Raw genomic sequence first — 21,494 nt, 5'->3', positions numbered from 1 at the left:
TTTTCATTTTTGTTCCGTAAAGTCCGTATTTTTAAATACTTTCACTGGTTCGAGCCCTGAATTTTTTCTAAAGTATTAAAAAAAAAATTTACTAAAACTTGGGAAAAAAAATTCAAAAATATTCCCTTTTCTCTCAATCAAAGATCTTCTAATTACAGCACATGCGGACTAAACACAATGTGTGCGTGCGCCTGTGCTGAAATTTGCATCAAGTATAGTAAACGATACTCGTAAAAATATTTAAACACTACATTTACTCGAAAAATCAAATTTGAAACATTGGAAATTTTAAATTAAAACTTAAAGTTAATACAGTGAATAAGGGAAAATAAGAAAGAAAGGGGAAGCAATTTTTATCAAAGTTAAAATGTAGGTGACTTAGATAAACGTATGTAGACAAGTCACACTAGTGGAAATATTGATCCTGCTCGAGTCTGCTTTCCTTATGGTCTGTTGTCAAAACATTTTTCTTTTTTTCGTCAAGTGCGTCAAAAAGCACAAATTCAAATTTTAATTTCAAAATTAAAAAATCAAAAAAAAAAAAAAAAATTCAAAATTAATCGTATCGAAGAAAATATTTTTTTTTTGTCTAAATTAATTATTATTAAAAGAAAAAGTTAACAGCTGTTCGAATAATGATTTTCGAAAAATACTTCTTTTAAAAAACGAGTCAATATATTCCAGTCAGGATTTTAGTTTTTCAAAAAGAATCCACTGCTGACAATATGGTACAAAATCGGTGAGTAATTTTTTTTAAATCTATTCGAAAAGGGCAAACTTTTCAATTTTTTGCATTCTCGATTTTAACGTAAACTAAATTATTATACATTTAATTATTTTATTTTCTTGTTTTACAGTTTTCTTGTTCGAGTTCAAATATTTCAAGTTTCATATCGAAACATTTACTTTTAAATGTGTCTTCCGGTTAAATATCAAGTTTCAGATAGGAAACAAATTTACAATTGCGAAAATGGGGGAATTTTTTGTTTGGTTAATTATGTTGCATAGTTTTTTTTTATTAATTGTAAATTGTTAATTGTAAATTTTAAATTGTTAATTGTAAATTGTAAATTGTAAATTGTAATTTTAAAATTTATAATTTTAAATTGTTAGTTGTAAATGGGTAAATAATATTGTAATTGGTAGATAAACAAGAAAATTAAGGAGTAAATTAATTTAACGACTAAATTAAATTAACAAGCAGCTTGGATTTAAAATTAGACGAATTAACGATGAGTTAATAAGAAAACAATGTGTTTATTCAAAAAGCATGTTTCGTAATAATCGGTATTATTTAAAAATTTATTATTTAAAATTTCATAATTTTAATTTCTTTAAATACAATTATAACAATTAGCAAACAAACAGATAGTATTTAAAAATATTTCCTCATTTATTAACCTCGAGAATTTATTCAAATAGGTCACGACATTAATATTCATTTATGCTTTTGCCGAACGCTATCACGATTAGAGATAGTAGAGAAAATGGTTTCATTCATTTTCTTCTAAAATCCATCATTATAATCCGTTTAAACTTCATTACTTCATTTTTCGATTTCAAAATTTCCGACTATCCCAAATTTTCAATATTCTAAATTCTATTTTCAATTTCACTTAATCATGGACAATAATTTTAACTTTGATTCTAATCAGTCGATTCCAAACACTCGTGTACTTCAATACAGAAAATAAAAAAAAAATATGGAAACGGAAACAATTTAGAACAATTTATTTTTAGTTTAGTTTTTAATTTCAAGTTGTTATTTTTCTTTCAAGGCAATTGCACCTGAAATTTATTCCCTCGAGATGACATCTGATAATCGGCAGAAAATTTTTGCAATCCATTGATGAAGAGAAGAGAGACTTGAGGAAATGAAGAAATTGGAATGATAAGTTCGTGATAAAGAGTCACGTGTGAAAACGTCAAACTGGAGCTACTGTGTAAAATGCCGTTGCCGAACATCCTGAGGAAGGCGAGTAGCTACATCCTGGGCGATGGCTGTCAGGATTCTCGCCGGGTGATGTACCAGGATGGTGAGGCACTTTTTTGCAAAAATAATGTCTGCGTTCATCCGCCAACATTAATGAGACAGCATTGTGATATTGTGCATCATCCCGGCTACATGACACTGATATGCAAAGTAAATAAAAATTCAAATGTACCAACTTTACATCTCAGCTGGATTCCAAATAGTACACTAAGAAAGTATCCCACCACTCTTGAGAATATTGTGAAAAATCGGGAAAATTTAAAGGACGCAAGTTCATCGCAAATTACTGGTGTTGAGGAGGAGAGAGTCGACGTTTGTTTGGAGGTACGATAAGAATATATAATTAATTTCGTTATTTTTTAATCAATTTTTTATTCTTTACTCATTTTTTTACTCCTTATTAAAACAAGGTTGCCAGGCAACCTGGAAAATCTGGAAATGGCAGGGAATTTTATAAACCTTGAAAAAACCTAGAAAAGTTAGTGAATTTTGAACGAAATTCTGGAAAATTGTTGTTTTTACAACAGTATTTATTCTTGAAATCTAATTTTACATTAATATTTCAAAATTAATTGAATTTTAAAAAAGTTAGGTTTACAATTTTCATAAATAGATGAACTTCAAAAGGTTTTAATTTGAAATTTTGTAAAAATTCAATTTTCAATGATTTTAATTAGAACTTCTAAAGAACGTAGATTTTTGAAAAAGATTAATAATTTAAAATTCTGAAATTAGTTACATTTTTTCAATATATATTTAATTAATTATTAAAAATAATGGATTTATAGAAGAATTTTAGTTAAAAACACTAAAAGAAATTGAACTTTAAAGCAATTGCGAATGATTGCAGAAATTCAATTATTTTCAAAAGTAATAAAGTTCTTCACATAAATTCAATTATTTACATAATTCTATAATAAATTGTCTTCAAGATTTCAATTATCTTAACAAAATTCTTCGCCAAAATTCAATTATTTTCAAAAAAAAAAAAAATAAAATTCTTGTCAAAATTTAATTATTTTTATAAATAACAATATTCATTGTAAAAATTCAATTATTTTCAAAACTAATAAACTTCTTCGCAGAAATTCAATTATTTTTATAAATTTAAACAAAATTCTTGGCAAAATCCAATTATTTTCATAAATAACAACATTTATTGTAAGAATTCAATTATTTTCAAAACTAACAAACTTCTTCGCAGAAATTCAATTATTTTCAAAAATTTAAATAAAATTCTTGTCATAATTCAATTATTTTCATAAATTTAAATAAAACTCTTGTCAAAATTTAATTTTTTTTATAATTAAAATTTTTGTCAAAATTCAATTATTTTCATAAATAACAAAATTCATTGTAAGAATTCAATTATTTTCAATAAAATTTCACGAAAGAATTTAATTTTTATTAATTCGTTAAAATTCTACGCAAAGATTTAATTATTTTCAAAAATAATAAAAATTTTCCAAGAATTCAATTATTTACAAATTATACTTTCAGAAATTATTATTCAATTGTTTTCATAAATAATAAAATTCTCTTTTGGAATTAAATTATTTTTATAAATAATAAAACTCATCTCAGACTTTCAATTATTTTTAATAATTTAAATAAAGTTTCTGGCAAAAATTTAATTATTATTAAAAATTTTATTAAAATTTATCAAAGAAATTCAATTATTTTAAAAATTTTTGCTACAATTTATTTATTAGGTAGAATTTTAGTATTATTTTAAAATTTTCAATACATTTTCAATTAAATTTCTTCAAAGAATTAAATTATTTTCCAAAATTTTTTATAAAACTTTTTGTAAAAATTCAATTTTTTTCAAAATAATTTTAATTAAATTCTTCGAAGAAATTTAATTAATTTCAAAAATTTGACAAAATTTAATTATTTTCAAAAGTTTTCGTGAAATTTCAATTATCTTTATCAATAATAAAATTTTTCTCTGAAATTCAATTACTTTTAGAAATTTTAATTAAATTCTTGGCGAAATTTCTATTATTTTCACAAACTTTCATCAATTCAATGATTTTCAATATCTACTATTTTAATGAAATTTTTCAAAAGAATTTAATTATTTAAAAAAATTAATACAATTTCGCGAAAAAATTTAATTATTTTCATAAATAACAAAAATTTCACAAGAATTTAATTATTTACAAATTTTTTATAAATTTCTTCGCAATAATTCAATTATTATAAATAATCAATTTTTTTTACTGTGATTCAATTATTTTTAATGCAATTTTAATCCAATTTGTGGAAAAATGTAATTATTCTTAATAATTTTATTGAAATTCGTCAAAATAATTCAATCGTTTAAAAATTTTGCATTCAAAATTGATTTAAAAATTAATTTAAATATAAAGTTTTACATAATTGAATATTAGAAGTTATATAGGGTGAATTTTTAGAAATAATTGAATTTTGAAAAGATTACAAATTAAAATCTTTAAAAATCTGAATTTTTCATACTCTTAACTAACAATTCTGTAAAATTAAAAAATTCTGTAAAACTAATTTTTTTAAAAAAGTTTAATTGAATTTTTCAAAAATTATTTTATGTTTTTATTTTCTAATATATTTAATTAATTGATGAATTTCTAATTAAAGAAAATTTCATGTAAAATTGAATTGTAAGCAAATGGATTTGAAAATTATTAAAGAACTTTTTCAAAAATTATTATTGAAAATAATTAAATTATTAATTTAATTAATTATAAAAATTATATTATTAATTTAATTAATTTGAAGTTTGTATTAAAAATGCAACTTTTTGTCAAAAGGTGAAAGAGCAGGTGAATTGTGGAGATTGCGAGCGCATTTGTTCGGGAGGAAATTCAACACCAAAAGTGGAGAATCAGGAGGGACAGGAAACATTGCCTAAGACATCGGAGAACTCGGATTGTCCGGATTCGAACGGAGAGACTGCGTCCAAACAAGAGAATAGTCCAGTGGGAGTGAATAATGATAATTTTCAAGAAAACGATGCCATCAGTCTCAGTAAATTAATAACCGAATCCAAGGACGAGAAGAACGATGGTTTACTCCGACAGGGAGTATTCGAGCAAAATGGCAAAAATATTATCGACGAAGAGCCTCGATTTTTGTACAGTGATAATGCCAGTATCAAGAGTCGGAGTCTGTCCCTCACGTCAAATTGCAGTTTATTTGTCAGTATTTCAAACGACGGTGAGTTTTTTTTTCTGAAAACGGAATTTTAATTTTTAAAAAAAGTAATTTTCAAATTAAGTAAAAAAGTACACTTTTCTTGCAGAAGAAATACCAGCTTGGATGAGAACACCGGAGTTGTTGGCCCTTCAGCACAATTTAACTTTTCCGGAAAGTGCAACAGCCTCACCAGTGACTCTACGAAGAGCCCATCGTTGCAGAAGATTTTCCGTCGATCTGAGCGAAATGAGATCGCTGCGATTATTTTTTGCCGATCCAGGTTGCACGAGTGGACAACTTGTTGTCGCGAGTAGAGAAAGTCAATATAAAATTCTTCATTTTCATCATGGAGGTCTAGATAGATTAGCAACAACTCTACACCAATGGCACCAGCTTCTTTATCCCAGGTTGGATGCCGAGGCTGAGGAAATCCTTCCCTACAGGTACAAAAAAAAAAATCGTATTTTTGATCGTCTGATCAAAAATACGATTTTTCGCTCCTATCACTTTTCCTACTGAATCAGAGTTGCCACAAAAATTTAATTTTGTTATTCCTGAATTTTTCCCTGATTTTCAAACAAAATTTTGAATTTTTCCTGACTCACAAGAATATTATGATTTAATCTAAAAAATGATTAGATACTCAAAAAAATGTTCTATTACATTTATTAACGAAATTCTTTAATTGTAACATTATTCAAAACATGACGACTCAATTTTTTTAAATTTCTTAATTACATTCAAAAATAGCTAATAATTTTTTAAAATAAATATTTAAATACCTATTTATTTTGTCTACGAATTAAAATATTTTAAATGATTTCAATGCAACGCATTTTTCAAAATTTAACTATTTCTAAAAATTACAAAAGTAATTCTTTCAAAATTCAATCATTTTTTTCTTGAAATTTATAAATAAAATTATTCAAAACTTTAATCATTTTATTTTATTCAATTCTAAATCAATTCTTATTAAAAAGTTCTACGAGAATTCAATTATTTAAATACAAAAATAAATAATTTATTGAATAATTCAATACTTCTTAAATTTTAATTCTTATAAAGAACTTTATAAACATTTTTTAAAATAATTGAATTTTTACGAATAATTACATTAAAATTTTTAATAATAATTAAATTAATTCAAAAAATGTAATTTATTAATTGAAAATAATTATTACACTCTAAGAAACAAATTATATCAAATTTTTTAAAATAATTGAATTTTTTCGAAGAATTTTATTCAAATTTAGAATTAATTTAAAATTATATTAAAAATAATTAAAATCCTGCGATTAGTCTTATTATTTATGAAAATAATTGAATTTTTGTTTGCGTAGAATTTTATTAAAACTTTTTGTTAATAATTAAATTTTTTTGGGAAAAGTTTCATTAAAATAGTGGATATTGAAAATCATAGAATTAAGGAAAATCTTGGAAAATAAATGAAATTTTACTAAGAATTTTATTAAAATTTTTGAAAATGATTGAATTTTGGGGAAGAATTTTGCTATTTATAAAGATAATCGAAATCTTGGCGAGAAATTTTAATAAATTTTTGAAAATAATTGAAATTTTGACAAGAATTTTGTTAAATTTTCTGAAAATAATTGAATTTTGGAAAAGAATTTTATTATTTCTAAAGATAATTGAAATTTTTACAAGAATTTTATTAAATTTTTTTAAAATAATTGAATTTTGAAGAATTTTATTATTTATAAAGATAATTGAAATTTTTACAAGAATTTTATAAAAGTTTTTGAAAATAATTGAATTTTGGAGAAGAATTTTATTATTTATAAAGATAATTAAAATTTTGACAAGAATTTTATTAAATTTTTGGAAAATAATTGAATTTTGGAGAAGAATTTTATTATTTATAAAGATAATTGTATAAGAAGCTCTGCCCGTATAAGAATCTTAAATAAATAATTGAAATTTTGAGAAAAATTTTATTGAATTCTTTTAAAATAATTCAATTTTGGAGAAGAATTTTATTATTTATAAGGATAATTAAAATTTTGACAAAAATTTTATAGTATTTTTTGAAAATAATTGAAATTTTGACAAGAATTTTATTAAATTTTTTGAAAATAATTGAATTTTGGAGAAGAATTTTATTACTTTTGAAAATAATTTGAAATCTTGTATTGAATATGTTATTTATGAAAATAATTGAATTTTGCAAAGAATTTTTTTTAAATTTCTAAAACATAATTTAATTTCTGGGAAGAATTTTGTAACAGAATTGAAATTAAAATTTTTCAAAAAATTAGTTTTACAGAGTCATGAATTAAAAGTATAAAAAATTCAGATTCACCAAAGATTTCAAGAGAAAACCTTTTTAAAATTCAATTATTTCTAAAACTTATGCTTAAAACTTTTAAGGAAACTTATTTCTGTATAATGTTTAATTAAAACCTTTTGAAGTTTATCTATTTATGGAAATTGTAAATGCAACTCTTTTAAAATTCAATTATATAATTATATTTATAAAAAAATAATTTTATGATAGTTCTTCAAAAATTAATTTATTCAAAATAAATTATTTTCAGAAATGGAAAAAATTAAAAGTTTTGTATTAGAATTCGTGGTAATTTCATAATTTATGAGGCAAACAAGAAGGACGCCAAAATTTTGAATTTTCTTATGAATTCTGAAAATTTAATTTTTTTCCAGTATTTTTAATAATCTTTGACTTTTTCCTGATTTCCTTGACTAATTTTACTTTCCCAGACTTTTCCCTGATTTTCCTGACCTGTGGCAACTCTGTTATTATTTGTCTTGTAACGTTTTTCCTTTTTTTTTAAATGAAGACTCCATTATTTGACTTTTGACATTTTTTTTTTCCAAATTGCAGACATTTCATGGTGTGTCGACCAGAAGTGAGTCGAGACGAACTCCATCCGGAGGAGGGACAAGTGCCAATGATCACCTCATTAGCGTGGAAGGATTTACTGAACGAAAGGGGACAAGTGGAGGACGACTTGGCTCTGCGAAAGGGAATATTCTTCGGGGGTTTGGAGCCTGCCTTACGAAAATTAGTGTGGCCTTTCCTCTTGCACTGTTATTCGTATCAAAGTACTTACGAGGATCGCGAACAAATTGACGCGATAAGACATCAGGAGTACGAGGAGATTGAACGTCGGAGACGGAACATGGGACCCGAGGATCGCGAACGATTCTGGAGAAACGTCGTCTGCATTGTTGAGAAAGACGTCGTCAGAACTGATCGAGCAAATCCCTATTACGCCGGTGAAGATAATCCCAATATTGAAGTAATGAAGTAAGTTGTACAAAGCAAATTACAAATTATTTACTGAACAATTAATTATTTAATTAATTAAAAATAAATAATACCGAAAAAATTATCGCTTTTTGAAAATAGTCGAAAAGAAATCGAGATCTAAAATTAATAAACGGAAAAAAATAATTTTTGATAAAAGGCAAAATTTTAATCAAAAATATCTCTTTAGGAACATTCTTCTCAATTATGCCGTCTACAATGCACCATTGGGTTACACGCAGGGAATGTCGGATCTTTTATCACCTCTCTTAGCGGAATTAAACTCCGAAATCGACGCCTTTTGGTGTTTCGCCGGATTAATGCAAAGATCAGTAGCAGTTTGCACACCAACCGACACCGATATGGACAGAAACTTGAGCTACCTCAGAGAATTGATACGAATAATGGTTCCTGATTTTTATTCACATCTACAGAAGCACAGTGACGCTTTGGAATTGCTATTTTGCCATCGATGGGTTCTATTGTAAGTGGAGTTTCTTATATTTTTTTTTCGGACCTATTCCAGGGTTGCCACAGATCAGGGAATTCAGGGAAAAGTTCTAATTAAAAATAATGGATATAAAGAAGAATTTTTGTTAAAAACACTAAAAAAAAATTGAATTTTGGAAAAGTTACAAACGATTGCAGAAATTCAATTATTTTCAAAAGTAATAAAATTCTTCGCATAAATTCAATTATTTTTAAAAAATTTTTGTAAAGTGTCTTCAAGGTTTCAATTATCTTAACAAAATTCTTAGCAGAAATTCAATTATTTTCAAAAATTTAAATAAAATTCTTGTCAAAATTCAATTATTTTTATAAATAATAAAATTCTTCTCAAGAATTCAATTATTTTCAAAATTAATAAATTTCTTCGCAGAAATTCAATTATTTTCAAAAATTTTAATAAAATTCTTGTCAAAATTCAATTATTTTCATAAATTTAAATAAAATTCTTGTCAAAAATCAATTATTTTCATAAATAACAATATTCATTGTAAGAATTCAATTATTATCAAAACTAATAAACTTCTTCGCAAAAATTCAATTATTTTCAAAAATTTAAATAAAATTCTTGGCAAAATTTCAGTTATCTTCAAAAATTTTCCTCAATTCACTTATTTTTAATATCTACTATTTTAATAACATTTTTCAAAAAAATTCAATTATTTAAAAGTAAATTAATTAAAATTCTGCGCAAATATTAAATTATTTTCATAAATAATAAAACTTTCACATGAATTCAGTTGATTACAAATTTTTTTTTATATATTTCTTCGCAATAATTCAATTATTTTTATAAAAATAAGAAAATTTTTTACAGGGTTTGAATTATTTTCGTAAATAATAAAATTCTTTTTATGAATTATTTTCAAAAATAGTGGAATTCATCGCATAATTTCAATTATTTTTAATACAATTTTAATCAAATTTCTCGAAAAATTTAATTATTCTTAAAAATTTTGTTAAAACTCATCAAAAGAATTTAATTATTTAAAAATTTGTTGATGAAATTCTTTATGAGAATCTAATTTTAAGGAGAGACTTCGACTACATTTTTAACTATGCCAAGAAAATGATTTAAATGTTCCATAAAATTATTTTTATAGTAAATTTTTGAGAGGAAATCAATGATCATTTTAAAAAAAAATAAAAATCCCAAAAGTGTCAGAAAATTTTCTGACAAAAATAATTTTACGGAAGATTTTAATAGTTTTCTTGATACAGTTAAAAATGAAGTTGAAGTCTCCCCTTAAGAAATACTTAATTATTCTGTAGAAAATTATTTACTCTTGTATTTAAATAATTGAATTCTCGTAGAATTTTCTAATTTAAAAATTGATTTAAAAATGAATTTAATTTAAAAATTAAGATAATTGAATTTTAAAAGCATTAATAGCATGAATTTTTAGAAATAATTGATTTTTGAAAAGGTTTCCAAATTAAAATCTTTGAAAATCTGAATTTTCGATATTTTTAACTAACAATTCTGTAGAATTAATTTTTTTTTGAAAACTTTATTATTTTAAATTGTTGTGTTTCAATTATCTTTAAGAATAATAAAATTCTTCTTCGAAATTCAATTTATTTTCAAAAATGTTAACAAAATTCTTGATAAAATATCAATTATTTTCAAAAATTTTCCTTAATTCAATGATTTTTATTATCTACTGTTTTAAATTTTAATGAAATTTTTCAAAAAAAATTGAATTATTTAAAAAAAAATTAATAAAATTGTACGCAAACATTTAATTATTTTTATAAATATAATAAAAATTGTCCAGGAATTGAATTAGATTTACAAATTTTTTTATAAATTTCTTTACAATAATTCAATTATTTTCATTTTCATAAATAATAAAATTTTCTACAGAGATTCAATTATTTTTATAAATTAATGAAACTCTTTCTGGGAATACAATTATTTTTATAAATATAATTAAACTCTTTTTGGGAATTCAATTATTTTTATAAACATAATAAAACACATCGTAAAGTTTAAATTATTTTTAATACAAATTTAATCGAATTTCTCGAAGAATGTAATTATTCTTAAAAATTTTATTAATATTCGTCTAAAGAATGTAATTATTTAAAAATTTTGTTTGATAAAATTCTTTATGAGAATTGAATTTTAAGAAACATTCAATTACTCAATAAATTATTTATTTTTGTATTTAAATAATTGAATTCTCGTAGAATTGTCTAATAAAAGTTGATTTAAAAATGAAGTTTAGTTAAAATTTTAGATAATAATTGAATATTAAAAGAATTAATTATTTTTATAAATAATTGATTTTTGAAAGGGTTTCAAATTAAAATCTTTAAAAATCTAAATTTTCCATATTTTTAACTATTTAATTCTACAGAATTTTTTTTTTTTGAAAAAGTTTAATTGAATTTTTTTGAAGTTTTTATTTTCTAAAATATTTGATGAATTTCCGAATAATCGAAATTTTTGATAAAATTGAATTGTAAACAAATGGATTTGAAAATTTCCAAAGAACTTTTTCAATAAATTATTAAAAATAATTGATTTAAAGAAGAATTATAGTTAAAAATTCTAGAAAATAATAATTGAATTAAATTGATGAAAATAATTTTTGAGTATCTATAATAATTTTTAGAGTGAATCAGAATATTCTTTAGGGTCAGGGTAAAATGTCAAAATTTTTTCTGAAGATCAGGGGAAAAGAAAATTAAATTTTTTTTGGCAACCCCCTGTATTCGCTTTTTTTTCTTTCTTTCTATTTCAATTCCAAATAATTTTTTTTCCATTCTCACAAAAAATAGGATATTTTTTCTAAATAATTAATTTACTTTCCAGATGCCTAAAACGTGAATTCCCGACGGAAATGGCACTTGTCATGTGGGAAGCATGTTGGGTGAATTATCTAACGGATCACTTTCACTTGTTCCTTTGCCTGGCGATAATGTGCGTCTACGCCGACGACGTAATAGCTCAAGATTTACGAACCGACGAAATGCTATTGCACTTTAGTTCACTAGCAATGTACATGGATGGGATTGTAATTCTCCGAAAAGCTCGAGGATTACTTCATCACTTTAGACAGCTTGATAGGTTGCCCTGCACTCTGGCCGGCCTATGCAGACAATGTGGTCCCGGAATGTGGGACAGTAGTCATGACCCAGTAATCGAGTGCGTAGGACATCCCGAAGAAACATGTCCATTCGCTGACAACTACGAGTAGAAAAAAACGAGAAAAACAAAAAAAGAGACCTAATAACAACAAAAAAGAAACATTAATCAGGGACTATTTATTTTCTCGAAATTCAAATTTAAGGAAATTAATGTCAATAATAAAAAAATTCAAGGTTGCCACAGGTCAGGGAAAAGTCAGGGATTTTTATTAAAAGTACTGGAAAAAATTAAATTTTTTGAAATTCATAAGAAAATTATGAATTTTTAGTGTCTTTTATGTTTGACACATAAACTATGAAACTACCACGAATTTTAATACAAAACCTTCAAAAATTTTTTCTATTTTTCACCAGAATGAATTTTTTTAATATTTAATTATTTCAAAAGTTTTAAAGCAATTATCCTGATAAATAACAAGATTCTTCACAAAGATTCAATTCTTTTTAGGAATTTTAAAAAAATTCTTTGCAAAATGCAATTATTTTTATAAATAAAACAAACAAAATATTCATCACAAGAATTCAATTATTTTCAAAAGTAATAAAATTCTTCGAAGAAATTCAATTATTTTAAAAAATTTTAACGAATATTTCGTCAGGAATTCAATTATCTTTATAAATTGCAAAATTTTCGCCAAAAAAATCAATATTATTTTCAAAAATTTAAATAAAATTCTTTGCACAATTTCAATCATTTTCAATATTCAGTATTTTTATAAAATTTATCAAAAAATTTAATTATTGAAAAAAATTTTTGATAAAATTCTACGAAAACATTCAATTATTTTCATAACTAATAAAAATTTAATTTAGGAATTCAATTATTTTCATCGCAGAATTTCAAATTTGAATTCAAATTTTAATACAATTTTAAATAAATTCCTCGGAAAATGCAATTATTCTTAAAAATTTTATTAAAACTTGACGAAAGAATTCAATTTTAAGAAACTTTCAATATTATTCAATAAAATAATAAAATTCGTTGCAATAATTCACTTATTTTCATAAATAACTTTTAATTCATCGCAGAAAATCAATTATTTTCAAAATTTTTAAGTAAATCTGCAAAAGAATTTTAATTTAATAAATTTAATTTTAATAAATATTAAAATTCATTACAGGAATTCAATTTTATGAAAAGTAATAAAATACTTTGCAGAAATTAAATTATTTTCAAACATTTTTAAAAATTCTAGTCAAGAATTAAATTATCTTTATAAATAGATAGAAAAATTCTTCTCAAGAATTAAATTATTGTCAAAAATTTTAATATAAAATTCTTGGCGAAATTTCAATTATTTAAACAAAATTTAATAAAATTCTTTGCATGAATTCAATTATTTGCATGAATTATTATTTAATTTCTTCTCAGAAATTCAATTATTTAAAAAAAGTTTAATAACATTTTTCAAAATGTTTTCAATTATTTTCAAAACTAGTTATAAAATTCTTTAATATAATAAATTTCGTTAAAATTTTGATCAAATTCCTTAAAAGAAATTAAATACTTACAAAAGTTGTTAATAAAATTCTTCGTAAAATTTAAATTTTAAGAAACATTCAATTATCGATTAAATTATTTATTTTTTTCATTTAAATAATTGAATTCTCGTAGAATTTTTTGATAAAAATTGATTTAGAATTGAATTTCGGTTAATATTCAATTATTCAATAAAATAATAAAATTCGTTGCAATGATTCAATTATTTTCATAAATAACTTTTAATTCTTCTCAAGAAATCAATTATTTTCAAAAAAATGTTTAAGTAATTCTGCAAAAGAATTCAATTATCTTGTTAAACAACGAAATTTTCCCCATAAAATCAATTATTTAAAGAAATTTTATTAAAATTTTTTTCTAAAATTCAATTATTTTAATAAATATCAAAATTAATTACAAGAATTCAATTTTTTGAAAAGTAATAAAATACTTTGGAGAAATTTAATTATTTTCAAATTTTTTTTTTTAAATTCTCGTTAATAATAATTAAATTATCTTTATAAATAGGTAACAAAATTCAATTATTGTCAAAAATTTTAATAAACTTGTCAAAATTTCAATTATTTAAACAAAATTTAATAAAATTCATCGCATGAATTCAATTATTTTCATAAATTGTAATAAAATTCAATTATTGAATAAACTATTTATTTTTTTATTTAAATAATTGAATTCTCGTAGAATTTTCTAATAAAAATTGATTTACATTTCATAAAAATGAATTTCAGTTAAAATTTTATAATAATTTAATATTAAAAGCATTATAGCATGGATTTTTAGAAATAATTTAATTTTGAAAAGCTTTCAAATTAAAATCTTTGGAAATCTGAATTTCTCGTACTTTTAACTAATAATTGATTTAAAGAAGAATTTTAGTTATAAATTATAGAAAATAATAATTGACTTTAAATGATGAAAATAATTTCGAAAAAGTTCAAAGTAACAATATTAAAAAAAATAATAATTTTATCCCTGGATTATTATCGTTAATTATTATAAAAACATGAAGAAATCGATTACTCCGAGTCAAAGACTCGGAGTGCTCGATTTCTTCATGTTTTTAATAATATTCTTATAAGTTATTAAATTTCAAAAGATTTGAATTTGAAATTTTTTAAAATCTTAATTTCAATGGAAAAAAAATTATGATAAATAAAAAAAATTGTTTTCGAATAATTTTACAATTAAAGAAATTCGTAAATATTCGAACATTTTTTTTTTTTGAATTTCTAATAATTTTTAGAGTGAATCAAAATATTATTTAGTGTCAAGGAAAAAGTCAAAATTCTGTTTGGAAATCAGGGAAAAAGAAAATTAATTTTTTGTGGCAACCCTTGAAAAAAAGAGAATATCTGATCATTTTACCTTCAAAAGGTATACAAAAAATAACTATTAGAATCAGAATCAATAGTTTTTAGAAGTATTATTATTATTAAATATTTATTTATACTAATTCGCACCGATCGTCGCTCATTATGAAGCTCAGTTTATTACACAAGTGTGAATGTAACCATAATTTAGCATAAAAAAAATTATAAATGTATACAAAGCGATCAAAAGTTTTTGGCGTTATTATATGGCCTTTATGTGTTCAATTTCCAAAAGACGTAACAACAACAAAAAAAAAGTATTTTAACCATCAGTAACAAGATTTTTACTTAAAAAAAAGGAAAAATTGTATAATCCGTACCAAGCTGTGGAATAAAAATTATTCTCTCAGCCTTAAGTCGATAGAATTACAGAATCGACAAATTCGAAGCATATCTGAAAGTCCGATTTTGTATGTTTTCAAATAATGGCTTATAGATGAAGTATGTAATTTAAATGAAGAGAAAAATAAGAAGCCTCTTAAAAAAAATTTCTATATGGCACAAGATAAGACTGACGTACGAAAAAAAAACATTACAAGTAAGGGAGTAAAAGTATTTTATCAGGCCCTATAATAATGAACGTTAAATATTCTGCGACTCAATTAAAAAAAAAATTCTATTTCCGGTTATATTGTATTACATGTGCCAATATTAAATGGAGAAAAAAAAATTGTTGTTTGCGAGATTTAAACTACGTTACTTGTACCCTGAATAATTATTGCTGGCGATTGACAAACAATCAAATTGTTTAAAAATAAGAAAAAAAATATAAAAAATTAGTAAAAAAAAAATTTTTTTCGGATAATTTTCTCAATTTTTGATTACTCTAAATTTTATGTTCGCACAGAGTATTTTTAAATTTTCTTTTCAAAATAAAAAAGAAAAAGAGAAATTTTTCAAGAAAAAAAAATTTTTTTTTTGTTCACAAACTGCAAATTCTGTAAACTAACGAGATTGTCATCTCAGTGGTTATTATTAAATCAGAGTGATTTTCAAACATGAATTTATTTTTAATCTTAATCGGCTTTACGCCATTCTCCCCTAAACTAATATTTATTTATTTACTTAATTATTATTTATAAAATTAAATTTATAAATTAATTTTTATTTTTGTTTGTATTTTTTTTGACTTTTTACAATTTGCATGCTTCTTTAAAAGCCTTGTATTTCATATAAGACAATATAAAATGTGTATAAAATTTTTTTGAAATATCACGTATTGTTAAATTATATTAAAAAAAAGAATTCTATTCGTGTTAAGGATTGTCACGCTTAAATTTATTCACTTGAAGAATATATGATAAATAATATATGTACATATGTATTATTTATACCAAAAACACATTTAACAAGAGAAAAAGTTTATTTTTAACCTTCCTGTGAACAATAATTTTTACAATATTGACAATAGAATATAATCTCATTCTTTAATATTTCATATATAAGTTACTTTTATTACATTTATTATTTTCAACGAAGGAATTCATAACTCGTACACTATTTCGAATTTCTATAGGAACTTTTCGATTTTTCCATTTACTTTTAAAATTTTTTTTAATTTATTATTTACAAATTAAATAATTTAAATCAAAATTATTTGATTCAAGTAAATATTTATTTGATAATAAACAAGTAATCGGTTATTCGAATTATCTAAATTTTTTTTCAATTTAAATCGAGCTTTATAAGACCGAAAAATAATTATTTAATTCATTTTTTAATTCTATATTATCAAATAAATATTTAATTTAATTATTCTTTATTTAAATTAAATAAAATTTATCAATTAAATATTCAGGGCTCGAAGCAGTGAAAGTATTTCAAAATACAGACTTTAGGGACCAAAAATGAAAAATTACGGACAAAAATAATAAAATTATTTACAATTAAATCATTAATTACAAGAATTTTTAACTCAAAATTCTTCTTTAAATCGATTATTTTTAATAATTTTTGAAAAAGTTATTTAAGAATTTTAAAATTCATTTGTTTACAATTCAATTTTACAAAATTCAATTATTCGTAAATTCTTTAATTATAAATATGTATTAGAAAATAAAAATCTAGAAATTTTTAAATAACTGAATTCTTTTGACAAATTTTAATAACATTTTTAAGAATAATTACATTTTTCCAGGAATTTGATTGAAATTGTATTAAAAATAATTGAAAGTCTGAAATGAGTTTTATTATTTATGAAAATAATTGAATTCGTCAAAAGAATTTTATTATTTACGAAAATAATTGAATCCCTGTAAAAATTTTATTATTTATGAAAATAATTGAATGATTGCGAAGAAATTTATAAAAAAAATTTGTAAACAATGAAATTCCTGTGAAATTTTTATTATTTTTTGAAAATAATTAAAAGTTTGTGTAGAATTTTATTAAATTTTTTTTTAAATAATTGAATTCCTTTGGAAAATTTTATAAAAATAGTAGATAATAAAAATCATTGAATTGAGGAAAATTTTTGAAAATAATTGAATTTTGGAGATGAATTTAATTATTTCTAAAGATAATTGAAATTTTGACGAGAATTTTTAAAAAATTTTTACCATTATTGAATTTTTGCAAAGAATTTTATTACATTTGAAAATAATTGCATTTTTTGCAATTATATGTAACTTTTCAAAAATTCTCCAAATTATATCGTTAAATTTTTGCGAACTAGTTCGAACCCTGAATATTTGCCTCAAATAGAGGATTTTTTTTTAAATTTCGAAATAAAGGAAAATTTACATGATTTATTTGATTTAATTAAAAATTATTTGTCCCAAGTAAATATTTATTTATCAACAAATAATTGACTCTTTTATGGAAATAAATTTCTTTTCATATAGGCTTAAAAACTACCAGAAAAGGAATATTTATTTTAAATATTTATGTAAAGAGAAAAAAAAATTAACTGTGATTTTAGAAAAATACTTAAACTATCTGTAAATCTAATTATCATCAATTTCCTGCAGTATTAAAATTGGCACCATTACCATTTTATAATATATTTCACATTTTAAAAAAATATATCCATTCTTATTTTAATTATTGTACTGTTTTTTTAAAAACTAGACAATTGAAAACGAATTTAAAATAAAAAATTTTAATTTTAAATTCAAAATTACAAACTTTTAATTAAAATTATTTTTAAATTGGAAAATCGAGTTGAAATTAATTAAAACAAAATAAATTATTTCTAATGAATAATATTGAAACTTATTGAAATAAATTACAAATATACTAAATTGTTTCTAATAGAAGAAAAAATGAAAAATAAAAAAATAAAAAAGAATTAAAATATTTTAATTATTTTATAATAAAAAATTATTTTAACAAAAAAGAAAATATTAAAACATTTTATAAAAATGACTTAATATTTTTATAATATATATATTTTTATCACGTATCTTGACTTGTGCCAAAGTATTGTCTATTTCAATCACCATAAAGGCAATGTAAAAAGTAAAACAGATCTATATAAAAAATTTTATCAAAAAAAGAAAGAAAGAAATTTTCAAGTCGAATTCAAATGAATTTCTATCAAATTCACCGAAACTAAAATCATACAAGCAATTGACCAGATAAAAACAAAAATCAGCCAATAATTACTTTTAAAAGGACTAGCAAATTTATTCGTAATACCAAGTCCAATTGTCTCACTAGTGTGACGTCTAGCGTAATAAATTAAAAATGTCGGTATTAAATATTGAATTCCCGTACCTGCATAAGAGCCAGTGATTCCAACAAGAATCGATAAATCTTTAGTGTACTTTGCAACAGAAAATGGTAACAATATCACGGAACAGGCTATAATTATTCTAATAGCAATATTATATTTTCTATTCTGACTAAAGAAGAGTGTTTGTAAATTATTTCTCAATGTAATTGCAATTATGGGAAAATTTGTGCTCAATGTAAAAACGGGAAATAATGTTAGAAAATAGTCAATTATTTTAACGAATAAATTGGAAATATTTTCACCTCCATTTGGATCGAAATCTAATGTATAAAGATCGTCAACATGTGCAAATGCAAAAGTTCCCGTTAACGCTAAAATCAAATAGAAAAATGCAATTAATAGATAATCGAATGCTAATGACCTGTTGAGTGTTCCTTTATTGCTTATCGGCGCAACCAATGCTGGCAGTGAATGATGACACATAAAAGAGTAAACACAAACACCAAATAATCGTGGAATTCCTGAAAAGAAAAAAATAATTTAATTCAAGTTCAATAAAAATTTAATAAAATATCAGGTCTCGAATCTAGTTCTAATAAAATCTAGTATAATAATAAATAAAAAAATAATCAAACCTGATAAATTCACAGGTGGTGGATTTCCTTGAGGACCATTGGCAATAATTTTTTGCAAAGCAAATATAATCATTATACTAAAAGCAAGCCACCGCATTGCTGACGTTAAATACTGCAAATATTTCGTTTTTTGAACGTTGAAAAATGCGAAAGGTCCCATCACAACGATGAATAATGACTGAAAAATTAAAAGTTAATATTTTTAGAAAGTTTTCTAAATTACAAAAACTTAAGTAGGAAAAGATAATACAAAATTATAATTTCAAGTTCTATGTTTTAGAATTACAAACCAAATAGTTGTCATAAGCATCGAGTCTATTATATTTTGAATCTTTCCAACATGGTGCAGTATCTGGAATCGTATCATTGATCGTGTAATTCTCAGGTATGTACGTACAAACAACGTTTGCCAAAGTTTTTGCCACAGCCGCACAATAAATGCTCAAATCACCAAAAAGATAAACAATCAAACAGACGTAAAATAAAATCACTCCAAATTTATTGAAGAAAATCGATGCCATCTCTCCCATTTCAACTTTTTCATCAATAACATAATGTCTGTATGTTATTTCATTTTCTTCCAAATTATCCGTTTGCTGATTAACCAGCGGTGTATCCTCACAATCCTCGGAACTCACTTCTCTCATTGATTCAATGCCCTAAAAAAATATAATAATCAATACACACCATTTTCAATACTTATGCAAACTTATTTTACTTTTTACTTATAAATGTAAAAATAAATATACAAATAAAAAGAAAACTTACAAATAAAAAAAATTGTATAATTGTAGAAAAATAAACTAGTTGTAAACGTATAATTAAATAATTAGAATTACTAACCTCAGATTCATTAAAATCTTGTACATTAACTTCTCGTTTACTATTTTGAATTCGATTCCATTTAATTACAGCATTAGCCGATGCCATCGCTTCTATTACAAATGTAACAGTAATGAAGCTATGAAAAAAGAAAAGTCATAAAATTATTTACGATTAGAGTTTCGAGGAAGAAATTTTGAAATTAAATATTTCATACCTTATGAGGCCTAAAATTAAAATAACTATCACGCCAAGTAACCATCCTGCACGACTAAAAACAGCTGGTAGTGTTAATGCCCCTGTACCAACTATTAAATTAAAAATATATATCAGGCCAACCTGTGAACAAAATTAGAAAAATAAATAAAAATCAAATATACACGAATAAAAATATATTCTACGTGAATGAAATTATTTAAATACAAAAAGTAAATGATTTATTGAATAATGAAAACTAGCTCCTCAAATATACAAAACTAAATTAAACAACTAAACAAGTAAATTGATCAAAAAATCGAAAAGTTTTTGTTTTCAATTGTTATGATACTACTAACACTTTTATAAAAATAAAGTCTCGCTATTTTTTATTCGATTTCTACTAAATATCCAATTTAATTTATTTACATTCAATCATTCAATATTTCTGGCTTTTTATTGGTAAATATTCGATAAATATTAATAATAAACGAATGTTATAAATTTATAATTTCAATAAAGGCATTTAAATATTTCGCTTTACAAATTTGAGGTTATGTTTATACGTCAAAATCTATTGTTTACTTGTTTACTTACCCAAGTTGAATATTGGGAGCCAATGTTTTCATCAGGCATTTTGAATAATTTATAGGAAGCATATGTTGCTGTTTCTTTATTTATATCACTTGTTTATAATTAATAACACCACAAATTAACAATTACTGTGCACAGTAAACATTTCTACTCCCTCTTGCGTTGATAAATTCACAAAAATGGAATCAGTACCGCGCATTCAAATGCCAATGACGTGAAATATTCCATAAAAAGAAAAAAAAATTTCTTTGTTACCGCCAATTAATAATTCATTAATTTTATTCTTTATTTATTTAAAATTTTACTCTCCCGTATAAATATTCACGAAAAAAAGAAATTCATATTTAAATCAATATTAATGTGGGAGCCTTCTCTATAATTCTTTTCATATAAAAAAAAGGAAATTAACAAAAGAAAATTTTTTTTTTCTTTTTTAGTTAGTGAATAAAAAAAATTCAATTTCTTTATTTAAATAAATGTTATAGAAATTAAGTTTGAATAATTTTGATAGAATTATTTTCAAATTGAAATGAAAAATTGTTAATTTATTTTATAGAAATAACTTTTGAATTGAAATTAAAG

The 21,494-nt window shown here is 22.6% G+C and overlaps 2 protein-coding genes across 3 annotated transcripts; one reads left to right on the top strand and one right to left on the bottom strand.

Moving 5' to 3' along the window:
• The first annotated feature begins 106 nt into the window (after positions 1 to 106).
• Positions 107 to 12,518, top strand: LOC122507168 (TBC1 domain family member 16). Its single transcript, XM_043619745.1, has 7 exons — positions 107 to 739; positions 1,779 to 2,317; positions 4,786 to 5,191; positions 5,277 to 5,613; positions 8,031 to 8,456; positions 8,647 to 8,940; positions 11,785 to 12,518. Exons 2-7 carry the CDS (start codon positions 1,949 to 1,951, stop codon positions 12,167 to 12,169), a joined length of 2,217 nt encoding a protein of 738 aa, XP_043475680.1. The 5' UTR covers positions 107 to 739; positions 1,779 to 1,948; the 3' UTR covers positions 12,170 to 12,518.
• A 5,848-nt stretch (positions 12,519 to 18,366) lies between these two features.
• On the bottom strand, positions 18,367 to 21,336 carry LOC122507182 (transmembrane protein 104 homolog). 2 transcript variants are annotated; one of them, XM_043619771.1, is made up of 6 exons: positions 20,916 to 21,336; positions 20,341 to 20,462; positions 20,145 to 20,262; positions 19,592 to 19,960; positions 19,302 to 19,479; positions 18,367 to 19,187 (listed from the first exon to the last, which is right to left on the bottom strand). In XM_043619771.1, the coding sequence occupies exons 1-6, from the start codon at positions 20,952 to 20,954 to the stop codon at positions 18,502 to 18,504; spliced, it is 1,512 nt and encodes a 503-aa protein (XP_043475706.1). In that variant the 5' UTR covers positions 20,955 to 21,336; the 3' UTR covers positions 18,367 to 18,501. The 2 variants fall into 2 exon arrangements, with proteins under 2 accessions (XP_043475706.1, XP_043475714.1); XM_043619779.1 differs by lacking the exon at positions 20,916 to 21,336 and adding an exon at positions 20,748 to 20,876.
• Positions 21,337 to 21,494: the final 158 nt, after the last annotated feature.

This window comes from Leptopilina heterotoma, unplaced genomic scaffold, assembly GCF_015476425.1.
Source record: "Leptopilina heterotoma isolate Lh14 unplaced genomic scaffold, ASM1547642v1 Lhet_114, whole genome shotgun sequence".
NCBI classification, from domain to species: Eukaryota; Metazoa; Arthropoda; class Insecta; order Hymenoptera; family Figitidae; genus Leptopilina; species Leptopilina heterotoma.
Note: the sequence above shows the minus strand (reverse complement) of the source record. Positions and strands in the feature narration are given on the sequence as shown.